This window comes from Tympanuchus pallidicinctus, unplaced genomic scaffold, assembly GCF_026119805.1.
Source record: "Tympanuchus pallidicinctus isolate F22 unplaced genomic scaffold, pur_lepc_1.0 scaffold10, whole genome shotgun sequence".
NCBI classification, from domain to species: domain Eukaryota; kingdom Metazoa; phylum Chordata; class Aves; order Galliformes; family Phasianidae; genus Tympanuchus; species Tympanuchus pallidicinctus.
Window position 1 is genome coordinate 1,642,513 of NW_026294619.1, and position 20,909 is coordinate 1,663,421.

General features: G+C 46.5%; 2 protein-coding genes across 4 annotated transcripts in view; one reads left to right on the forward strand and one right to left on the reverse strand.

Annotated features, from left to right (window-relative positions):
- Positions 1–11,063, forward strand: POPDC2 (popeye domain containing 2). 2 transcript variants are annotated; one of them, XM_052666285.1, is made up of 4 exons: positions 1–898; positions 2,849–2,957; positions 5,096–5,474; positions 9,140–11,063. In XM_052666285.1, exons 1-4 carry the CDS (start codon positions 408–410, stop codon positions 9,220–9,222), a joined length of 1,062 nt encoding a protein of 353 aa, XP_052522245.1. In that variant the 5' UTR covers positions 1–407; the 3' UTR covers positions 9,223–11,063. The 2 variants fall into 2 exon arrangements, with proteins under 2 accessions (XP_052522245.1, XP_052522235.1); XM_052666275.1 differs by having other exon boundaries at positions 2–898; positions 5,096–5,612.
- Positions 11,009–20,909, reverse strand: part of PLA1A (phospholipase A1 member A) — a 17,609-nt gene continuing 7,708 nt past the window's right edge. Inside the window, exons 5-11 of one of the 2 annotated variants that reach the window (XM_052666135.1) lie at positions 19,181–19,282; positions 18,256–18,345; positions 17,464–17,631; positions 16,430–16,519; positions 15,861–15,969; positions 12,761–12,925; positions 11,009–11,480 (exon numbers count right to left, since the gene is read on the reverse strand). In XM_052666135.1, coding sequence (XP_052522095.1) covers positions 11,399–11,480; positions 12,761–12,925; positions 15,861–15,969; positions 16,430–16,519; positions 17,464–17,631; positions 18,256–18,345; positions 19,181–19,282 — 806 coding nt within the window. In that variant the 3' untranslated portion in view covers positions 11,009–11,398. Of the gene's footprint in view, positions 11,484–12,760; positions 12,926–15,860; positions 15,970–16,429; positions 16,520–17,463; positions 17,632–18,255; positions 18,346–19,180; positions 19,283–20,909 lie in introns of both variants that reach the window. The other variant, XM_052666125.1, reaches the window with a different exon arrangement.

Consider the following 20,909-nt stretch of genomic DNA (forward strand, 5'->3'; position numbering starts at 1 on the left):
CCCTGCCGCTCTCTCGCGGGCTCATTCTCACTGTCAGAGGGCTGGCGACAGGAGCGTTGCAACCAGATCTCTAACTGGGCTCAGAGTTTTCCAGCTAATGGCCTCTGCTTTCTCTTTGCCTGAGTTTTTTCAGCTTCTGTTTTGCCAGATCTGCTTTTCTTTGGTGCGGCTAGGGAGGGGGCCAGCCTGATTTGTGAGCCACAAAGAGAAAAAGTGAGCTCTTTGGGGATTTTTCAGTAGTGAAAACATCTGGCAGAGCTTTAACATGTTGCTGTGAAGTGCACTGCTGAGGGACCGGCCGGCACTGAGGAGTAGGAGGAGGAACAGCCACCCAGCAGCTCTGCTTTCAGACCTCTGCACTCTTTGCATATGACAATTGCTTTTTAACTCCAGCCAGCCGGGGCAGGATGAGCACCAGCAGCCCCTCCTGGGACCAAGCTGTCCTCCAGCCTCCTGCCTGCGATGCCTGGAAGGAGCACATGGAGGGAGCGGCCTACCATCTGGCCAGCTGTATCGTCCTCCTAGGCTACATGGGTGGCAGCGGCATCTTTGGGTCCCTCTACATTTTTGGCCTCCTGGCCCCGGGCTACTTCTGCTATGCTCTGTGGGGCTGGCTGAGCGCCTGTGGCCTTGACATCTTAGTCTGGAATGTGCTGCTCGTCCTCACCTGCGTGCTGCAGCTGGCTCACCTGGCTTACCGACTCCGCAGAGACACCGTCCCCGAAGAGTTTGAGCTTCTCTACAAGGCCATGTACCTGCCCTTGCAGGTGCCCCTGGAAGTCTACAGAGAAATTGTGAAGTGCTGTGAAGAGCAAGTGCAATCATTAGTCCGAGACCAGAATTACGCAGTGGAGGGCAAGACTCCCATCGACCGGCTCTCCTTGCTGCTGTCTGGCAGGTAAAACTCTCCCGGTTCCCAGCAGGCCCACAGCAAAGCACTGAGGCTGCTGTTGGTAGTTTTCTCCCTCCGTACTAACTGGGGTGGTGATTATTTCCTTCCTCTGAAAGGGCTTTGTGATATACGTCTGCCTGCTGCTTTTGCTGATATTTTTTTTTTCTTTTCAATTTGCCTTTGGGCTTTTTCTATATATAAAAATATTTCAGGTAATGATACACAGCCAGCAAAGCTGTGCTTATGATAACATGGGGGGGATCCTTGCCTCTTTCTTTGTCTTTTTAAAGTGATTTTATTTCTAGTGGGAGTAGACCTGGAGCCATGAGAGCTGGAGGTGTGTCTGAACCTGTGTTCTCTGTGGGTTCCAGAAATGGCTCTGTGCTGTGGGTGACTGAGTATGCCAAGCAAGAGTCTTTGGTTCACCTGCTGCCCTGCACAGCAGCATTAAGGGAGAGCTCCATCCCCATTTCCTGAACCTTCGAGGCTCTGTTTTTCCACTTCGAGGGTCATTTTGTCAAATCCATCTCACCTCAGCAGGCCTCTTTCCTTTTTCGTGTTGTCATGCTGTTTCTTTGGACCATCAAGGAGGACCTGTAGATGGTTGTAGCTGTTTGCCTTCAAGCTATGTTAATTTGCTATTTACTTACTGTGGGGGTTGACTGTAGGGCGAACAGTGATGATGAGGTACTGGCATTTGTTTACCCTAGAGCCTGTTGCACACTCCCATGATCATATCTCTTTTCCAATTTTCACAATCTAAATACAGAAAATAGTAGTGATATTAACTGCTGCCAGGCACTCAGCATTAATGTCAAGAGAGAGTAAAAAGTTAAGAGACCTGTAAGTGTCTCACAAGGATTTTCCTTTGGGAAGATGAATTCAGCATCACCTGGAACTTGTGGTCTACTGCAGTGGAGGTGAGACGATGCATGAAGAAGGGTTGTCCTTGCTTTTTCTTGTATGTTTGGACATTTCTGGAGGATGTGTTAAGAGCGGGGACTACCAACCTAGGCAACGTACTGGGAGGAAATTGGATATGTGTATTTCTACTGGATGCCCTTCTTACCAAATTCCAGGCTGCGCATCCTCCTTTGAAGCGTACCAGACCTGCAAATAACATTTCTGGGGAGAGCTGCCTTGCCTTGCACTGGGTCACCTGCTGCTGCTCTGTGAGCACGAAATGCTGCAATGTGCAGTATAGCCAGCACTGGTGGGATTGTTCTGCTCTCTTTTGCTGTGGGAAGTATGCATCTTGCTATGGGATGCTCTGTGGAGATGGGATTGGATTTGCATTTCTTGCTACCCACCCTGTTACCTTATGAGGCTGTGGCTGACCCTGCAGAGCACTGCTGCTCTGCTGATGCCCTCTCTGGAATGGAATAATAACAAGATAAGGTGGGCTAGAATCACAGGAAGTGCCTGGAACAGAAAGTTTTGCAGTCCTTGACCTTCCCAGGCAGTGCATGCTTGGAAGGCAAGAGGCTGCAAGATTGAATGTGCAGCAAACTATGAGATTGCAGCATGATGCCAGTGTGATTTTTGGAGAGGACTGTGCAGCATGGAGGTGAGGATTGCCTGCCCTCATGCAACTCAAAGGAAAGTGGGAAGATGCAGGTAGAAAGAGGTATGGTCAGGCTGAGAAGTACTTGAACAGCAGCAGTCCTGTTGACTGAGAAGTCCTGGTTTAGGACTGGCATTGCACCTGTGAGGGCTGGGTATGCAGTAAAAATTAAACATGTGGAAAGCAGGGCAGTGGCAGTGAATCTCATTTCCCACTGAGAAAAAGAGAGACAACCCCAAAGGCCAGAGCGTTTGCAGCAGTCATTGGTAGGCTGTGGGACACACATGAGGCAGGGAAAAGGCCTCTCCTTGCAGGTGGGACTGGCTATGTGGTCAATTTAACGGGATATCTGCTTTGCAATCTAAGCCTGTGCATCTTGCCTGTACCTGCAGGGTCCGTGTGAGCCAGGATGGGCAGTTCCTCCACTACATCTTTCCATACCAGTTCCTGGACTCTCCAGAATGGGAGTCACTACGGCCTTCCGAGGAAGGAACGTTCCAGGTAACCCTGAGTGTCACCCAGGCTCACTCCTGCTTTCCCACAGCCAGCCAGCAGCAATGCCAGGCACGGTTCAGCAGGCGGGGAGGGCTTGGGTTGCTGGATCGCTGCTATCAGAATGCTCCCTTAAACCAACACTGAAATGTTTGCCCAGTGGGCTGCATTATTCTGTGGCAGGATGGCATCTAATTGGGGTGGAGAAGCAGAAAGGATGATTCACGCCTGAATATGGTCCTTTCTGAGCAGAGGAATCTCTTGCTGAGAGACCAGAGTGATTGTTATTTGCAGCAATTAAGAGAGTTTTGCTCTTGCTGTCAACACCACAGTATTTGTTGTTTGACTTTCCTTCTGGAGGAGATTATGCAAGCCCGTATCTCTCCGCCTTTAACCTATGGGGTTGGCTGATAGCTATCAGGATGTCAATCCAGTGTGTGTCAGTTGGGGCATATGAGGAGGGGCTTTACTAATCTATGGGGAGGGTGGGACAGTCATGAGGGAATTATGCTCTTATGGGGACAGCCGTGTTCAGACTTGGTTAAGCCAAGGCAGCTCCCCATACCTGCTTTCCTCAGGTCTGAATTTGTCCAGGTTACCGTGAGGGGGAGGTCATGGTGACTGGTTCTGAGACCTCTGCCATCACTGATCATCACAATCGTACCAGAGAAGGAGCAGCAGGGCATGGCTGACCCTGTAAGGGTGGCATAGGATACAGCTTGTTAACAGAAATTGAGATGTCAGGCCAAGGTACTGAGGTGGATGGAGAGTAACGACAGCATGGCTGTGCCAGAGGTGGAGGTATTTTGTGTTCTGCACCAGGCTTCAATCCACTCCTGAGTTCTGTTTGAGTAAGAGTTGATAAGAGAGAACAATACTGTTGTTCCCTGAGGGGAAAAGGTTCATCTAAGGCAGGAAACATCTGCACAGGCATCTGCAGTGCTTTCTGAGCTAATTTCTGTGAAACCAAATGTTCCTAGAGCTCCTGGTCAGGGAGATCAGTTGCACCAGGGCACTGGGATAGGTGGTGTTGGTCTGGGTGGGGAAAGGCTGCAGCAGCATGCTAGAAATGCCTAAATCCTTGTCTGCTCACTAAGGAGAATGAAGAATTATCAGGCTGCATGAGACCGAAATTCATCAGGTCTGGTTTGATGGTAATGTTCCTGGTAGAACATTGTTCTTCATGCCTGTGGGAACATGCTATCTTGGACAAGTGTTAGACCCACCAGTTCCTCTTATCTGCGTCACTGATAAGACTATCTCATCTCAACCTTTTCCAGCACTACAGTCACTTGGGTAGAAAAATGCATATTTGACTCTGGACCTTTGCTGGAAGAGGACACGGAAGGCTTTTCTTGCCCACGTTTTCCCCTGTAGCTGTCTGGGTTGAGCAGTTCTAGGACCTCTGAGAAGTGGCAAGAGCCTGACTTACTCCACTTTTTCTCATGCCTTATGCTTTGACATCTTCTTCCACACTGATGCTGAGCTGCTGGCTTCCAGTGCCTGGAGGAGTTGGGTTTTGTGGCTGGCTCATTTTCCCAGAAGCTCTGATGATGCCAGAGGTTCATGAACAAATCCTGTCATGTTGCCCTGGTTAGGAGAAAATCTAACCAGGTTTTGTTGTTGCAGTTCACCTAATCCCTTGTGAAAAGGAGAGGCAGTGCCAGAAATTGGTTAGGAAAATGAGATTCTTCTCACTGCAGTTTCTGTGTGACCCATACTCTCGCTAACCTTGTCCTGGGGAAGTTCTCAGCTATTAGGTCCTGTATTTCTTTCATATGGCAGCTGCTTGCATGGCAGCAGTGTTAGGTATCAATCCCAAGGACACACGCTTGCAGCCAAGCCATGTTCAGCTTCCCAATGGCCCTCTGCCACGGTGATTGGCCAAGGAGACCCCTGTGTATGGAGTGAAAGGGAGCCCCCGGGATATTTTGGTTCCAACGCTTGTTTGCATGCCTGGGTCTCCATTACATTCAGATGTTCTTCTCTGGCCCAAGGGTATTTCACCCTGCGTATGTCTCTCTTACGTTTTATTATTATATTTATTGCAATATATGGTCGTGTGTTGTATATTTTAAAATTATTGTTAGCCTGGTCTTATAGCTAGTGTAAAAAATGGCTATAATGACTCCCTTGTTGCCCCACAGGTCACACTGACAGCTGAAACTGACTGCAGCTACATCACCTGGCCAAGGCGGCGGCTGTACCTCCTCCTGAGGAAGGACCGCTACATTGCCCGCCTCTTCTCCTCCCACTTGGGCTATGACATCTCAGAGAAGCTCTACTCCCTCAATGAGAAGCTCTTCGCCAAGTTTGGTCTCCGCTTTGACATCCGCTTGCCCAGCCTCTACCATGTCCTGGGCCCGGCCTCCTCAGAGGGGGAGCTGGAGGAGGCCGAGGAGCTGCCGCGCTCACCACAGCCTGAACATGGGCTGGACGGGGCCTTGGAACCCCCTCCACAGCCTCCACCACCACCACCACCTGCTTCACGCCCTCGGTCCTCCCGGGCTGAGAGCGACCTGCTGGGTGAGGACTCCACCAGTCTTGTCTTGGAAGATTTTGCTGAGTTACCAGGGTCATTTATGGACTATGTGAGCGAAGGGGAGTATATGAAGTGAGGGTGCTCCCTGCACGGGCATGCGTCACCCCACGTGGCACCCCTGCGTAAGTACCCACCAGTGGCAGCAAGTAATTCTCCAGCCTCTTGCCCTTGCTTGCCACAGAGGTAAGGAAAAGTGCAGGTGGCTCCCCTGAGGTCCCCAGGGGCAGAGGTACAGCAGCCTAAAAGCAGAGCAGAAGATAGTGGCTGCTTGGCCTTACCAGTTCCCTCCTAGTGGCTTCCCACTACCAGCGCAGGATGCCTTGCTCTCCTGTTATGGATGTTAGCATACAAGTAGGTATAAACCCACACTTCACAGCCCTCTTTTTTTCCCCAAGGAAATCACCACAAATGTACCTTATGATTGTCAGGTGCACCTACTTGGTCATCATGGTGCTGGGAAGGACTGTGATACTGCTGTGAGGTCTGCTGCACTTGGCAGCATTTTTTTGCCAGCTTATACAGAGAACTCAAGGAGATGTCCTTGACCTGCATGATTTTAAGCAGGAGGAGGTAAAAGCTTAATTACAGGCAACAGGCACACAGTGGGGTGTCAGGACTGGTCACCAGCTCATAGGAAGCTCTTTCCTGCCTTGTCCTCTCCATCCCCCTGCGGAGGCAGAGGCACTATAATGACATCCAGGTTAGTGGGATGTATGGGTATCTGCAAGGACAGCATGAGATTAGCCTGCTTATGTGAGGTAGAGCTGTGACTGGAGATACTCTGGTATGGAACTGAGGAGAGTAAATACAGGTAAGGGAGCTGACAACCTCAGTGAGGACAGCACAAGTAAAACCACCTCTAGGTCTTAACATGGATGGATAGTGGTGAGCACTGTGCATTGTTCAAAGTCTCCAATGACCCTGAACTGCAAAAGGCCAAATGTAAAATGTTGTTTTTACATGCCCCAAGCTCTACTTTCTGGTAAGTGGGAATAAGATGCTCCTCTCCAAAATGCCAGCTCCTTGCTCTCGGGGAAGGAAATTGCTGGGCTTGGGGACATTGGGGCAGTACAGGCGAACAGAAATACCTGGTAGAGTGGCTCATACTTGAAATTCACATACAAGTGACTGAGAGATAAATTCTATGCTGAGCTACATTTAGCCAGCTGCTGCACACCAGCTGCAGTCTCCAAATGTGCATTCCTGCTGTCTTGAAATGCTGCTTTCTGGCAGCCACTTGCCAGACTCTAAGCATAGAGCTGGGATTTTTATCCTAGAAGTGACCACTGCATAAGTCCAAGCTGAGTCTGCAAGAAAGTTAAAAAGAGTTTTGAAAGCAGTGGAGCTGGAAGATCTTCCTGTCCAATACCATTCTGCTTTGAATTAAGACATGTGCCTGTTCCTTCATTTCCACGTCTACTGACTTGAAATCTGGGATATGATGGAACTAGCCAGGAGAGGAACAAGTGTGTTTGGTTGTCCTTGAATTGGATTTAAATAAAACAAATCAGCAAGAGTTTTGCTTAGTTTAAAAAAAAAAATGGTTCGCAGAAAAAAAAAAATAATAAAATCCTTATTTATTTTCTAGCTTAGGAGTTCTCCTAATTTGACACTTAGGCTGTAAGCTGCTGGAGGTACAAACTTGAAGCTTTTTCAGTCCTTACTTGGAGAAGCAGGAACATGAATCAGTTATGAGACAGTCATTCTCTTAACTGTCAGGCATTTCTGTTGCATAGATGCAATCAAAAATAAATGCAGTTAGTGCTGTAAATGGGCACTTTGTCTGTGCTTGTATGTTGTTTTCTCAGCGCTAGGATATCCATTCTCAGGTCACTGGCAGAATTCTCCTCGTAGATGAAGCTCAGTAAAATCAGAATTTCAAATGCAATTAAAAAAAATAAGAAAGGAAGTGATGGAGGCAAGGAATACCACAGCTTTTCTTCAATCAAACCTTTCAGCCAACTGTATTTGGCATAAGATGATACTGTGAACATGCATGCAAAAGGTGCTCGTTTACATCTGCATTAGGGAAAGTTCATAGGATGCAACACAAAGGTCCATATTCTGTCACAGAGTCCTCTTAAAACATTTGGAAGCTCTTGTCTTTCTAGATCTTGGGACAGAGGCAATGTCAGCATGGGTTGATGTTTGGAGTAGAGACCTGTGATAGAAGCCCGAATGTTCCAGAGGCCTGTATTTGGAGTGGAGGCAGGGAATGGTCTTCCTTTTGTCAATTGTCACACCAGGACATTGTTCACCATGACCTGAGCACTTAACAGCAAAAGGTAGTGCTAGAGAGGAGCTGCTGTTCTCCCTCCTGGCTGGGAACAAGCACTTTTGTAACTTCTGTCTTAGAAATGGTGAAAACAGTAAACAGGGATAGTCCCCACAGCATCCTTGCTTGAGTATGCAATAGCTGTGGTCTCAGAGCTTTCCTGGGGCTTTCCCATGTCCTGAGCTCTCATCTGTCTCCTGAGCAGCTTCCAGCCTGGGTAATTATCTTCTGGTTCTCTAAATTCTCTAAATTCCTCCTGCTGGAGTGCTTCTGCAAATCACCTTTCTTTTCATTGATATTGCCACCTTGCTATGCCACAATGCAGGACACAATTTCTGAATGACTACAGTGATTTTTGAATGTCCATAGATCTCATTTGGAAAAGACCTGCAAGGTCATGAAGTCCAACAGTCAGTGTGATCTACTGAATCTCATCACTAAACCACATCTCTTAGTTCCACATCTGCGTATCTCTTAGATACCTTCAGGAGTGGAACTCCACTGCTCTGGACAGCCTCTTCCAATCCCTGGTCACCATCTCTGTGAAGAATTTCTTCCTGATGTCCAACCTAAACCTCCTCCTTGCACCTTGAGGCTGTTTCTGTGAGATGTGTTGTCCTATTGGACTTATCATCTAGTCCTTGAGAGAATTTCTAGTCTGCTTGCAAGCAAACAGACTGTGTTATCCTGCTGAAGAACACATGCTTTTTCAGGAGAACAGCTGTTTCAGTAATTCGCCTGTTTAGAAGAGACAGGTTCAAGGGTTCTGTTCAAAATTTGCTTTAGCAGCATACTGCTGTATAGCCCAGTGTTCCCCAGCAAACAAAGCTTTAATCCCTGAATGAAAGTTGATACAACCAGAAGCCACCTGCCTTTTCCCCCTTCCATATTGCATTCGCTCTGGCTTGTTCTATAAATGCTTGCAAGATGCGTAGCTGCTGCTACTTAGTTTTGCATCTGTGAGCTGGCTTTCTCTTGGGTGGCCAAAATGGATGGGTGCTCGATGGGCTGTAGCCTGGTGTCTACATTAGTAGGAATTTTTACACCTGCTTTGCGAGCAGAGCTAAAGGAGCTGTGGGCTTTGTTCCAGTGGTATCACAGAAAGTGCTTGGAAAAGCTTTGGTTTTGCTGCCTCAGTGTGCTTGGATAACATTTTCTGATTTATTGTGTGTGGAAGAATTATATGGTTTTGCATGCTAATTTAACAAGAGAGGGGGAGGAGGAAAAGTAATGGCAAGCTCTGTGAGGTTTGTGTCTTGGAAAGGTTTGCAAAACAAGTAAGAATTATTCTTCTGACACTAACGATGCTTTCTTTCTTTGTCTCTTTCTCTCCCCCTTAATTTTCCTTCCTGCTCCACTGCTTTCTTTCCACAGCCTCTGAGAACCTCCGGAGCCACCTTCCTGCTCCCTGCAAAGGACGAGCTCCCCTGGCTCCCACGCAGACCCCCGAGCTCTAGGGAACAGCAGGCTGTTTGGATCCCAAGCCCCACCTGGGGGGCGTGTGTACTCACACACCTTTCTGACCAGATGGACACTCTGTAGAACGCACCAAAATGTCTGCCTGCATGGACACGAACACTCAGGAGCACATTGAAGCACACGCGTGGGACTGCAGTGACCCTCCAGCACCTCCCACTCCACAATGTTTGCTTCAACCTGCTGGCCCCAGGGTGATTCCCTGGTTTGGTTTCTAGTCCTGCCTGTCCAGGGCATGTCGGCAGGCCTGGTACCATGGCACTGCAGTACGGCTGCAAGCAGCATGAGCTGCTCACGGGATCTGTGTTCCCTTTGATTTAACGATTCCAATTAAAGACAGAGGAGAAGTTGGTGGTGTTTGAGGATTTGCAGAGGGTGATAATGCTGCTTGAAGAATGTGAGGTGGTTTGAAAGCCATGGGGAAAAGTACAGTGAGAAATGGGGGTGCCTGGTGGCTTTGGTAATAGGCATGTATCAGAAGGCAGAATATGGAGAGTGGATCTATTACATCACAGTAGGCATCTGCTGTAGTAAGGGTCCTTCTAGGGACTTGGTTTCTCACTGCTGGCAAGCACTGCTTATCAAAGACAATACCAGTTTCTGGCAAAGGGTTTGAGTTGTTTCTTTTGGAATAAGGAAGAGGAGAAACTGGGACTCAGGTGAGAAGGAGAGTCTGAAATGGCATTCCTGTACTCAGTGGGCTTGGTCTCGGGTTGTGCACACAGTGAAAGATATGAGTGAGAGCAAAAAGCCTCTGGGGAAAGCAGCCACTAGGAAGGAGGAGGTAGTGCAACGCCTTAGGAGGAAGTGTGGAAATGGAAAATACATCTTCCACATTCAACAGCAGCAGTAGTTGGCTGATGGGTTTTCCCCACCAGACAGATCTCCTCCAAGTGATGTCTGAGGCCTTGGGATCTCGCATTTGCTGAGCAGAGGACGTAACTCTGCATTGACAATGTGTGGTGGAGTGACAGCTCATGCCAAGTGACATTTCTGCTTTCTCAAGGCTGAAATGCCTTTAGTATGTTCCTATCTCTTGACTCTGGTGTTCCTGTTATGCTTCTGTGTCACCCGGTGATGCCAGTTCGGAGAACCAGAGAGGGTGATCTGCAGAATGTGTGGGTTTTGGGTAGCAGTGAGGGAACACTTGTGTCCTCTTTAATTTGCAGATACATCAAGGTGGTGGAAAATGGGTGGAACGGATGAGGGCTGCTTGTGAGTGTATGTTTTCCTCTTACTGTAGGCTTCTGCCAGTACTTTCCAGACATCTGCTACTTTTCAAGGCCTAAAAGGCTGCACTGAGTTCCTGGGACTAATTTATGTTAGGTAGTCCTGTACCTGCAGTGCTCTGTTCTATTATCTTTTGTTCTGGGTGGTTGTTTTAAAGCAGTGCAAAATTGTATGGAAGAACGCTGCTATGTTTCTGGTGACCATGTGAGCTTCAAAGAGAACAAACCAACAGCCAGAAGAGCTGTCATGGGGTGAGAATCCACTTTGATTACATAGCATGAGCACTTACACGAAATCAAGACTCTCAGGCTGAAGGTGTCCTGTAGTGGTAGAAGTGAGTTCTGAACTGGGGAAAGCTGCCAAAGCAATAGGGATGTGATATAGTGGTGGATTTGGTAGCGTTAGATGATGGTTGAACTTGATGATTTTATAAATCCTTTCTGATCTAAATGATTCTATGATTCTGTAATGCTTTCTTATGCCAAGACAGAACCAAAACTGAACTCCTCATTCTGAAGATAAATAATACTTTGCACCTTTAGTACAAAGATCTCAGGACACTTTAATAAACCACAAATGAATCATCCTAATACTCCCTGTGTAAGGAGACTGAAATTATCTTCTTGTTTCATAGCAATTCAAATCATGAGATTAAATGACTTGTCTATTTCACTTTTCAGATCTGGGAACAGAATCTGTGAGATAAAAGTCCCAATACAGTCTTTTTACTGAGAGGGCTTGTAACTGCTTAGTCTTGTAATCGCTGATGTACTTCTTGCTTCTTTTCTTTGATACCTACTACTGAATGCAGGAACAGAAATAACACCCATCCAGTTCTGTAATGAAAGTGTCATCCGTGAGAGAGAGCAGGAGCAGGTTAGGACTCCTTCCCAGCTTTGGGTATGCATGTGAGCTCCAAAAGCAGTACTAGGTGCAAGCAGCAGACAGCTGGAGAGAGACTTCTGTGTTGTCATAAAGAGTGAGGATCCTGGGCAGACAGAACGTGGTCCTGCTGTGGGAAGAGCACAGGGAAGTCAGACAGTGTTTTAGCAGGCAGGGATTGCTGTTCTAACAAAGGGACAAGCAAGCTGCTGATGGATCTTGTGTTGCTTTGCAAAGGTACGGTGACCATGTGCTGAGCTGGGATGAATCGGCCGGACTTTGCTGCTCTGAGCAGTTGCGTGATGAGTGTAGTTGTGAACCTGTGCAACTTCACAGCTTCCCACCTGCATCACATCCAGCACTCAAGTGGTGCAGGTCAGCAAATTTCAGGGCCACGTGCAATGCTATCCCATTCATAAGTGGCAAAAAGCCACATATCTGCATATCCATCACTGCTTTGTAGTTCTTTGCTCTGCTAAGCATGCTAATGAGGAATAGTCATTACCCTTAAATGCCTGAAATCTACAAAGGAATGACAATTTTCTCTGGACCTATAATATATTTTGCTGCCTTGTGCTTGACTTCCCTTGTTGCCCTTCAGAACAGAGTCTGAACAGCTGGTTTCCCTGCTTTGGAGTACCCACTGGCTTGCTTCAGCCTGGAGCCAAGGTAAGTGTTGGCTCAGTAACAGTATGGAAAGAGTATAATGCATCTGTATGGACCCAGTTATTTTGTGCTGCCTACAAGAACTTAGGATCTGCAACAGTCCTGACAAGTCTGTGGAGTAGATTGGCATCTCTTTCAGAATGAGAAGGTCTTGGTTGCTTTAGCTCTGGAGAAGGTAGTTATGGCTGAAGGTATGTACCCTGCAGTGTCTGGCTCCAAGAAGGGCCAGAATGGTTGTCTTCAGCCTCAGTGCTTTGTTACATTGTATGAGGTGTGTGTGTATATACAGACATACACATCTGTATCTATGGTCTTCTGTTACCTTATCCTGAAAAATGTTTTCCAAATGCTTCCATTTGAAGCATTTCAGTCATGCTTCAAATGGTGACCCATTGTAGGAATGGGGAAGATGAAGAAAACAAGGGAGGACAAAACCAACAATTCCATTTAGTATGAGTTTTTGTCATGGTTTGTGACTTCACTGTCTTCAAGGTGAGGTGAGTGGCATTTTCCCTGTATGGTGCAACACTTTTATCCTGAGGGAAGAACTGAAGAAAACTCATGGAAAACTACCTTGGTAGTTTTTCTCTCTCATGAATAGGAAATTATTTATATGGGGACACAGAAGGATGAGAAAGACCTCTTTACAAATTTATCAAAACTGAAAGAGAATGCATTGGTGTATACTACCAACTTCATCCCCAGCTCTGTGCATCCCTGGGAGATATTCCTGTGACTTACTTGTTACCAAGAGGCAGTGGAGCTGCACAGAACTTGCCAACAATGTGTGACTCATCCTTCCTCCAAAACCGATTCTTGGGCAGGTATTTGAGCGTCACACTGTTTGTCTGGCAGAGGGGAGCCTTGTGGGCCAACAGCCGTCTGCCCACCTCTTCCTGCTTAGGTCTGCAATGGAAGGAAAGAGACATGAGGGGTGGCATTCAACCACTGTCTAGATGCAGACTGAAACACTGGAGGAGCCTAGAGCACTCATCCAAACCTCTTGGTTAAAAAAAAATGCAGTACAAAGATTCATCTGTCAAAACATGGGGCATTACAAGAGTCAGCAATTGAATGTATCTTTCTTAGCCCTCTGTTCACATTTCATCTCTGCAATCAGGAGTACTTCCACATAAAAATTACTGTCATGTGTCAGATGCTTTACGTAACTGCATAAATCATGGGAGGAGTAGGGACAGGTTCACAGAAAATAGAAGTGTTGGGAGCTAATAACAGCAACTCACCTTTAGCTCTGAATGTCCCTGAAATGTGTTTGCTAGAAATAGGGACATTACCTTCAGGAATCACTGCTGCATGCCTACACTGCTTATTTATGCTCTACTCAAGGTATTTACTTTAGGCCATGCTGAAGGTGAGATGCTTGGATAGATGAAGATGATTAAGCTCTTTACCACATAATGTGAACAAAGGAAAGCCAGAGCAGTGATTTCCAGAGCCAGGTGGCAGGCTGTATGCCCTGAAGTGATGCTGCCCAGCTGTTTTACTAGGTGGGCTGCCCCCTTCCATGGAGTCTGTCCTATAGGGCATCTTATGCCTGACCTACTAGGCACCTATTCCCTTGTATTGGTTAATAATGTGTGTAGTGGAGTCGGTGAAATCCAAAAGGCATTTGGTGACTGTCTGCTCAGAAATATGACAAAGGGAAGAGATGACAAAGGGATCAGGAAGAATCTACAATTCTGGTAACCAGAATAAGTTGAGCATCAGGCTGATGGCTGGACTCAATGTCCTCCCAGGCCAGAGCAGCCAATCCAAACCAGTGCATCCAGTTCTCTTCTTAGACTGCAGTGGTAGATGCTGGAGTTTTATGTGTATGGCTTGAAGCTGTCCAAAACGAGAAGCATCATTAAATTGTGGCTATAAAGGTGAAGGATGGATGATAGATGGAAAACAAACTGAGGAGAGACTGTCCCTTTACAGCATATTGTGCATGCATGGACAGTATCCAGCCATGCCGTAGGACAGAGGAGCACAATTAATTAGACTGAAGAAATTCACTACTGGCACTGACATTTTGTCAAAGCCTACGCTGCCTTTGGGTGCATGTAGGATTCTGGCTAACTTCAGAACTATGTTTTCTTGGGTGTGGGGGTGAGGCCGTGTTACATAACGTGGTACATAAGCAATACGAGTGCAGCAGGGAAATATGCCATGTAAAACTCTCCTTACTCTGTCAGCCCTGTGACAGCTGTCAGGCTTGAGGACTCGTCTCTTGGGGACACGGTGAGCAGCATGTGTAGGCTAATGGCGTCTGGACTTCTACCTGTGTGACCTATTGCATGGAATCTGCTTTAGGTGGGGTTTGGATTTGATGATCTCCTGAGGTCCTTCCAACTCCTGTGATTCTTAAGTGGGCACTTAAGTGAAGCACAGCTGCTGTCTTTCAGGGCAAGGGTGTCCCCGGATAGCTGTAACTCTACTGTCTCAATAAAACGGGAGGGTACAGTAAAGCCTTGGGATTGCCTGGCTGTCTCACTTCCCAGGCAGATTTCTCTCCAGGGCTCATATCTCCTGCTGCACACGTGACAAATGCTGTGTCTGACAGCTGCAAAAGGAAGTGCTGCATGTCTTCTTGAACAAATTGTGGGTCTCGACTTGACCTGGGTGTTGCTATTTCCTCCTTCCCGCACCTTTGGAGAAGACAGATCTGGCTTCTGAATTTTCAGGGCTGCTTGGATCTGCTTTTGCTTCACCGTGGAGTTGGACAGACGTGAGTTCCATCAGGTTGGAATATGAACTCTAAATTGCAGTGTTAGTCTGAAAATCCATAATCAAGCCAGCCCCCCCACCCCGCATGGGCCTTCCATTCTTCAGTTCTCACCTCTCTCTCCTAATGCACAGGATCACATCAACAGAGTTAGGTTTGGCTTCATAAGGGCTATGTTGAAGCCAATTCTCGATCCTCTCTGAACTTAAGAGAGCTGGCTGAGGTCTTTAGCAGACTGCTTTCCAGCTTTCTGACACTGCATATCTATGTGGTGGTTACCAGCCCCTGGCAGTGGACAGGAAGTTGTGAGGAAGACTTCCTTCTGGGGAACTTGTCTGTGGTGGAGAGATCCCCTTGAGGCAGAGGCTGGAAGCTCTGAGCCTGGTCTTTTAATTCAGTTACGGTTTGGAAGAGAGTGGTGGTGGCAAGAGAGAATTGACTGTCTACAGATCATAAAATCTTTAAGGTTGGAAAAGATCACTAAGATCATGTAGTTCAATCATCAACCCACCGCCACCATGCATACTAAATCAGGTAGTCTTGGTCTATTACCCAATGGATTTCTCCCCTACAGTGGGGGCTATGGCACATTTTGGTGTTAATGCAGAGACAGAAGTGTACTTCTGAACATATATCTGACTGTGCAGGGATGTATTTGTTTTCTTTCTGCAACTGCTGTCCTAATGAGCATCAACAGAAATGTTTGAGGTAAGTCCATCAGTCTAGAACCTCCAGTGAATTGGGTGCTGCTGTAGCCAGCTCTGTCTGGCATGGTAGGATTAATAACTATCTGAGGGTGATTTAAATCAGCACCAGGCATATGGGTATGGTGTAAAAAAGGAATCATTGTAACAGTACAAAGGGGATCCCAGAGTACACTTCTTGGTTTGTGTACTTGTGGACTTCATCAGAGTTACCAAGTAGTGGTAGTACATACCTGATTCTTGAAAGCATTTAAGGTAAACGTGTAGGAACTTAAGAAAGACTGTGGTTCATCACACAGTGGCTGCACTCAGGGAGATGTTCCATCCTTATGCCTTTCCTGGTCTGGGAAAAACATGCTTATACATGGAATTGGGAAAAAGCAAGCCAGAAGTATGCACTGTAACTCACATGGTGATCTTCGTCGTGTCCTTGGTGCTGTTGCTGAAGAAAGTGATTTCAATGCTGGTGATTACATTTCTTTTCTTCTGCAAGCGGAACTCAATGAGGCTGTGGTGAACTGAGCAAGAGGGAAAGTATGTGGGAGTGAGGGCAGGTGCTGTGTGTTAGACCTACCCTACCAAAAGGAGTAATTTCTAGCACTCACTGCCTGGCACCACCAGCACAGCTAAGATTAAGCAGGTGTAAGAAAGAACGTAGTCTGTGGTTTGAGAGACACAGTGGGCAGATCTGCATACTCTGATGTGAACAGTCAGGCATTTTCTGTACCCTTCAATTCAGCCCTGAAGCCATGTGGCTGTGTTAATACGAGGCTGTGCCCACACTAGTAAATCCATTGGAAAGGGCTTTATGGGGGAGATGTGCAGGGTTATTGCTCTTCAGCTATGTGTCTGGGATCATCAGCTCCACAGCAGCTGATTCGGATGGGAATAGTAGGCTGTAACTACTTGGCCTTGCCAGATAGTCTGCCTTATTTGGTCATCCCCCTTCTGGCTCATTTTTTGGTCTTTGCTACTTACCACAGAATGGCACCGAAGAACTGGTCATTAAATAAGCGTTCACTTTCATAGGCAGCCTTCTCATGTTGACAACTGCCTGCTCTAGCAGGCCTGTGGGAGGAAACAAAGCCAGAGCAGTGAGAGCCATGAAGGACCCAGGACAGAAACAGAATTGGTTCCAATTTACCTTCACTCCCAACTTAGTTGTCTTGGAGGACAGACCCTTTCTTTATACTAGAGCAAGCAAGCAAGCAAGAGGTTTGTGGTGTCTGTTTGACAGGTTAACAGGCCCCCAGAAAATCTCCTCTTACTATTGTGGCTAACCATCAGCAATGTATCTCTTAGTGGCTTTGTGCAGACGCAAGCCAACACAAGGTGCTAGGACAAAGGAGACCCAAGGAGCTTGGAGATGGTATTTCTGGCAAAAGTGAGAAGACACGAACCCACTAACCAGGTGACAGTGTGGCTTTGCAGAGACAGGAAGAGAGTGGATGATCTGAGAGCCTCTCTGTGTATTCCTCTGGTACCGGTCACCAAAAGCTACTTGAGGATACTTCCTTTCCTCTTGCCACAGCTGTGATTCAAAAGGCTAAAAGTGGCAAAGATTATCTTCTCCCAATCCAGGTCGTTTATCTTTAGGGCAGCCATAGCAGCAATTTATGAGAAGGAAGTGATGCAACAAAGGTAAGTAGTCTGCAGAAGACTGAGACTTTCAGGTTGGGCTAAAACTTCCAGCTGCTTCTCTAAACAAGACACTTTTTGAGCAAATTGCCCATTTGCTAGGTAAGAGATTCTGGAGAATGTCTTTTAGTATGAGCCCTGTGAAATGTTTAAAGATCAGAAATGTTCAAGACACTGATGCTCTACCTTGGACAATATACAAGCATTTGACCTCTCTACTGAAGCCTGAAAATGACACAGTTTCTCCCTGTCCCCACATAGCTCACATTCAGATCCTGCTTGGAAAAATTTCAATCACGTCCTGTGGGTTGTGCTGGCACTCATCAAGAATGTATTGCCCCCTGCTCCATGAAGGCCTCATGCTGATACTGTACCTATTCTGGGACAGGAGAATAGGAAGGGATCACCACAGTCCACGCATCGTCCATTCAAAAAATCCTGATGACTTGTGCAAGGGAATGCCACGATAGGACAGGAATGTTTCAAGGCACTGACATAGAGATGTACTGCCCTCATGTGATCACAGATCAGATACTTGTAGCCTGCAGGAATAAAGGCATGCAGAAAAAAGCAGCCGTCAGCTTTTCAGCTGGTTTTGACCTTTCTGCAGCTTCCTATGGAACAAAAAGTCAAGAAATAGATTCTGCAGCCACTTCCACTCTGCGAAATAACATTTTGTAGAACATCTCTGTGACTGCAAACCTAGATCTCACCGCAACAGAAATCATGCAGAAACCTGGGAGCCTGTCTTTCATACTGAGAGGGGCACATGGCTGCCCTGTCCCACTCATTGTGCCACTGACGAGGACCCAAACCCTCTGTAAAAAGGCAATAGCTTTGCTTCCCATCTGCACCATGACCTCAGCTATGGGAAGTGAGGTTTCCTAGGCCACCCTACCCTCAGTGTAGCTGTCTCAACCAGAAGGTGTTTAATCCAGCCCTTGCTGCCAAGACATTTGACTTATATGTGGTCTTAATTCCAGCTGCTTTTTGTGCTGCTGAGGAGATGTGGGCCATGAATCTCCGCTGCCATGTGTCTTTGCAAATAAATGTTGTCATGCTTTGACGTCTGCTCTGACTGTGGCAGGAGCTGGTTGCCACATAGCATTTCCACTGATTGCTAAACGTCCACAAAATCTCTCTGCTTGGCCACAGAATGTTCTCACCTGCAGAGATGAACCGGGGGCATCCTGGCTGATCTTTGCCTCCATTGACAAAATAATCAATGTGTCCAACAGGGATCCGGATCCCAAAATCTGAAAGTGGATGAAATGCAACTTTAGTCCTATGCTCAGTAGTACTGTAGGCTGTACTCTGCATGGTGTTTGACAGGGCCCAATAACAGGTGGAATGTGAGCAGTGCCAGACATAGCTCCCCCATGACCCATTTTATTCACACGCCCTGGCTTTGTTGCTCTGGGATCTGCCATAAAAATGACTGGCAGCTTTGTCTTAACGACTATCTCCATCATTCCTGTTCTTGATCCTGTATAAAGCAGAGCAAAACTGAACACAACTTTCATAGGGAATTATGAGGAATGAGTGAGAATTATGTTAGTAGAGATTTTTGAGGTCTCCAGGCAAAGGGTGTGACTGAGAGGCAAATGTTTATATTTTAGCACATTTTAATTAGCAGAACATAAGTGTTTTAGGAAAGTTAATCCATTGCTGCAACAGCTGTGGGTTTGACTCCATTACTTTCTCACAGTGGCACCTTTCTGTTGTCATGTAAGCAAAAGCAAAGCATGGTTAGACACGTAAATTCCTTCCTTGCAAGTGGCAAAAAGCACACTGAGCTTGTTCTGCAGAAACTCACTCTGCTGTAGCAAGGTTAGGGAAGAAATATGTGTTGGAAGATTGCCCTGTGTTTACAGCACTAAAGCTCCCACCTGTTGCTGTGATGTGCTCTGGGGTATGGATGCCTGCCAGTGTGTTCATCTCTGAAGCCTGTCTAATCAGGGAACATCCTCAGACTGGACCGGAACTTGTAGTCACGTGGCATAAATGGGACAATAACCTGCTTGGTTCTTAGCAATAACAGTGGCAGGACAAACAGACATGGCGAGCTGAGGAGGAAAGAAGCCAGCTTACTGTCAGCATCGGTATGAATGGCTTCCACAAAGAGGGCATCCCCAGGGTCCAGGCGTTCTTCCAGGCTGGCTCTGGTGTATTTAGGGCCTGCAGGATCCAGGCCTGCAACGAAATCAAACAGCCCAACAACAAATGCCCTTCAGACCCTCCCTTTCTTATTTCTGGACCAGTAATTTTATTTAAATTGTTTATTTAATTGATGCACAAGTGATTAATTATTCTCTCATAGCTCAGAAAGATTTCTGCTTCCACTAAGTTCCACTGCAGCTTCCTTACCTTGTCCTCCAATGCTCCTAGCCATCCATTTCCATGCAGCAGCTCTGTACCAAGCAGCCCATGAAGCCTCAAATTTCTAGGCTTTAAAGCCATGTCTGAGCTTCAAGTACCTCTAACAGAGTAGAGGCAGAGTATATTTTGGATTTTCAGTGACAGAGACTCAAACCTGTAACACCTTCCCTAATTGTACTGCCATCTGTAGTAGTGCTACAGCCTGAGCAATGTCACTGGAGATCTCAAGCTTAGTGATGAATTCAGCATTGTAGGTGTTAATCAACCTAAGCTTTACAAAGGTTCAATACTATCAGACAGTCTTATAATAGAAATACTTCTGAGCCTTCTCCCAAGAAATAAAATCAAGTTCTCAAGCATCCACTGACATTTTTGCCTGTAACTTGCTCCTAGAGCAAATTCTGAGGAGACAGAGTAATACTGCAAATTTTCTTTGGCAGTACCAAGAACAGGTTAAAGATCATGTTTTTATTGTAGCTGATGTTTATTCTGTTCACTTTGCTTTGGAAAATAACCTCGCAAGACCTTTTTCACTCCCCAGGCACCAACAATGCTTTAAGAAGCAGCTCTGCTCCTTGTAACACTGCCTCAGAGCTGGCCAGTTTAATTGCCTTTTGGACTAAGTCCCATTAATTCTCTATGGAGAAGGTGTTGTCAACAAAACACAAACCGACATATTTGCGTGTATGTGTGGAAGCAGGGAGGAGGAGAAGAGGAGAAAGAAGAAAAGTTAGCTCCTGTGCTACTAAAAATACTGTCCTATCTAAGAATAAAGGCTATTAAAGGGACAAGTGGTCAGAAGAATGTACTGCTTTTGTTTGTCATCCACATTCTTTTGCCTTGTCCCATGCAAAAAGCTGAGATGTTCCCTGCTCACTTCTACAGAGCAAGTTTAAGTTAAAGGCTTTTGGATAGAATAAAAAGCGTTAGTCAGTACACCTTAAAGTTCTTCCTGAGGAGGGAGAAACATTTAATACAAACAAGCACAGTTCCCAGGTTAGCCCATTTCCATCCTCTGTTTTCTCTGCTGGTCTCCTCCATGAACAGAATTACAGAATCATTTAGGTTGGAAAAGGCCCTTAAGACCATTAGGGCCAATCATCAACACTACCAAGTCTGCCAATAAACCATGTCCCTGAGTCCTACGTCTACCCATCTCTCAGATACTTCCTGGGATGGGATTTCCACCACTTCCCAGCACAAACTGCATGTACAGAGACATACATCCTGCACTATTCACCTTAGCTGTACTACATGCAGCTAAATTCCTTCAGGATTCCTCTTTTTCTCCTCCAGAAACAAATTGTTCTTCAGCAGTTTTAGATATGGGCTGTTCATTCCCATTCCCATACCATTTTCTTTCCTGCACAATGAGGAATCTGCAGGAATAAGCATGGTTTAAAGAGACTTCTAGTAGAGCTAAAAATAAATTGGATACATA

Excerpts from the sequence above, each read along its gene's own strand:
- POPDC2 (XM_052666275.1), top strand. The coding sequence starts at position 408 with ATGAGCACCAGCAGCCCCTCCTGGGACCAAGCTGTCCTCCAGCCTCCT. Across the intron at positions 899-2,848 it reads TCCTTGCTGCTGTCTGGCAG|GGTCCGTGTGAGCCAGGATG; the intron begins GTAAAACTCTCC and ends CTGTACCTGCAG. Across the intron at positions 2,958-5,095 it reads CCGAGGAAGGAACGTTCCAG|GTCACACTGACAGCTGAAAC; the intron begins GTAACCCTGAGT and ends GTTGCCCCACAG.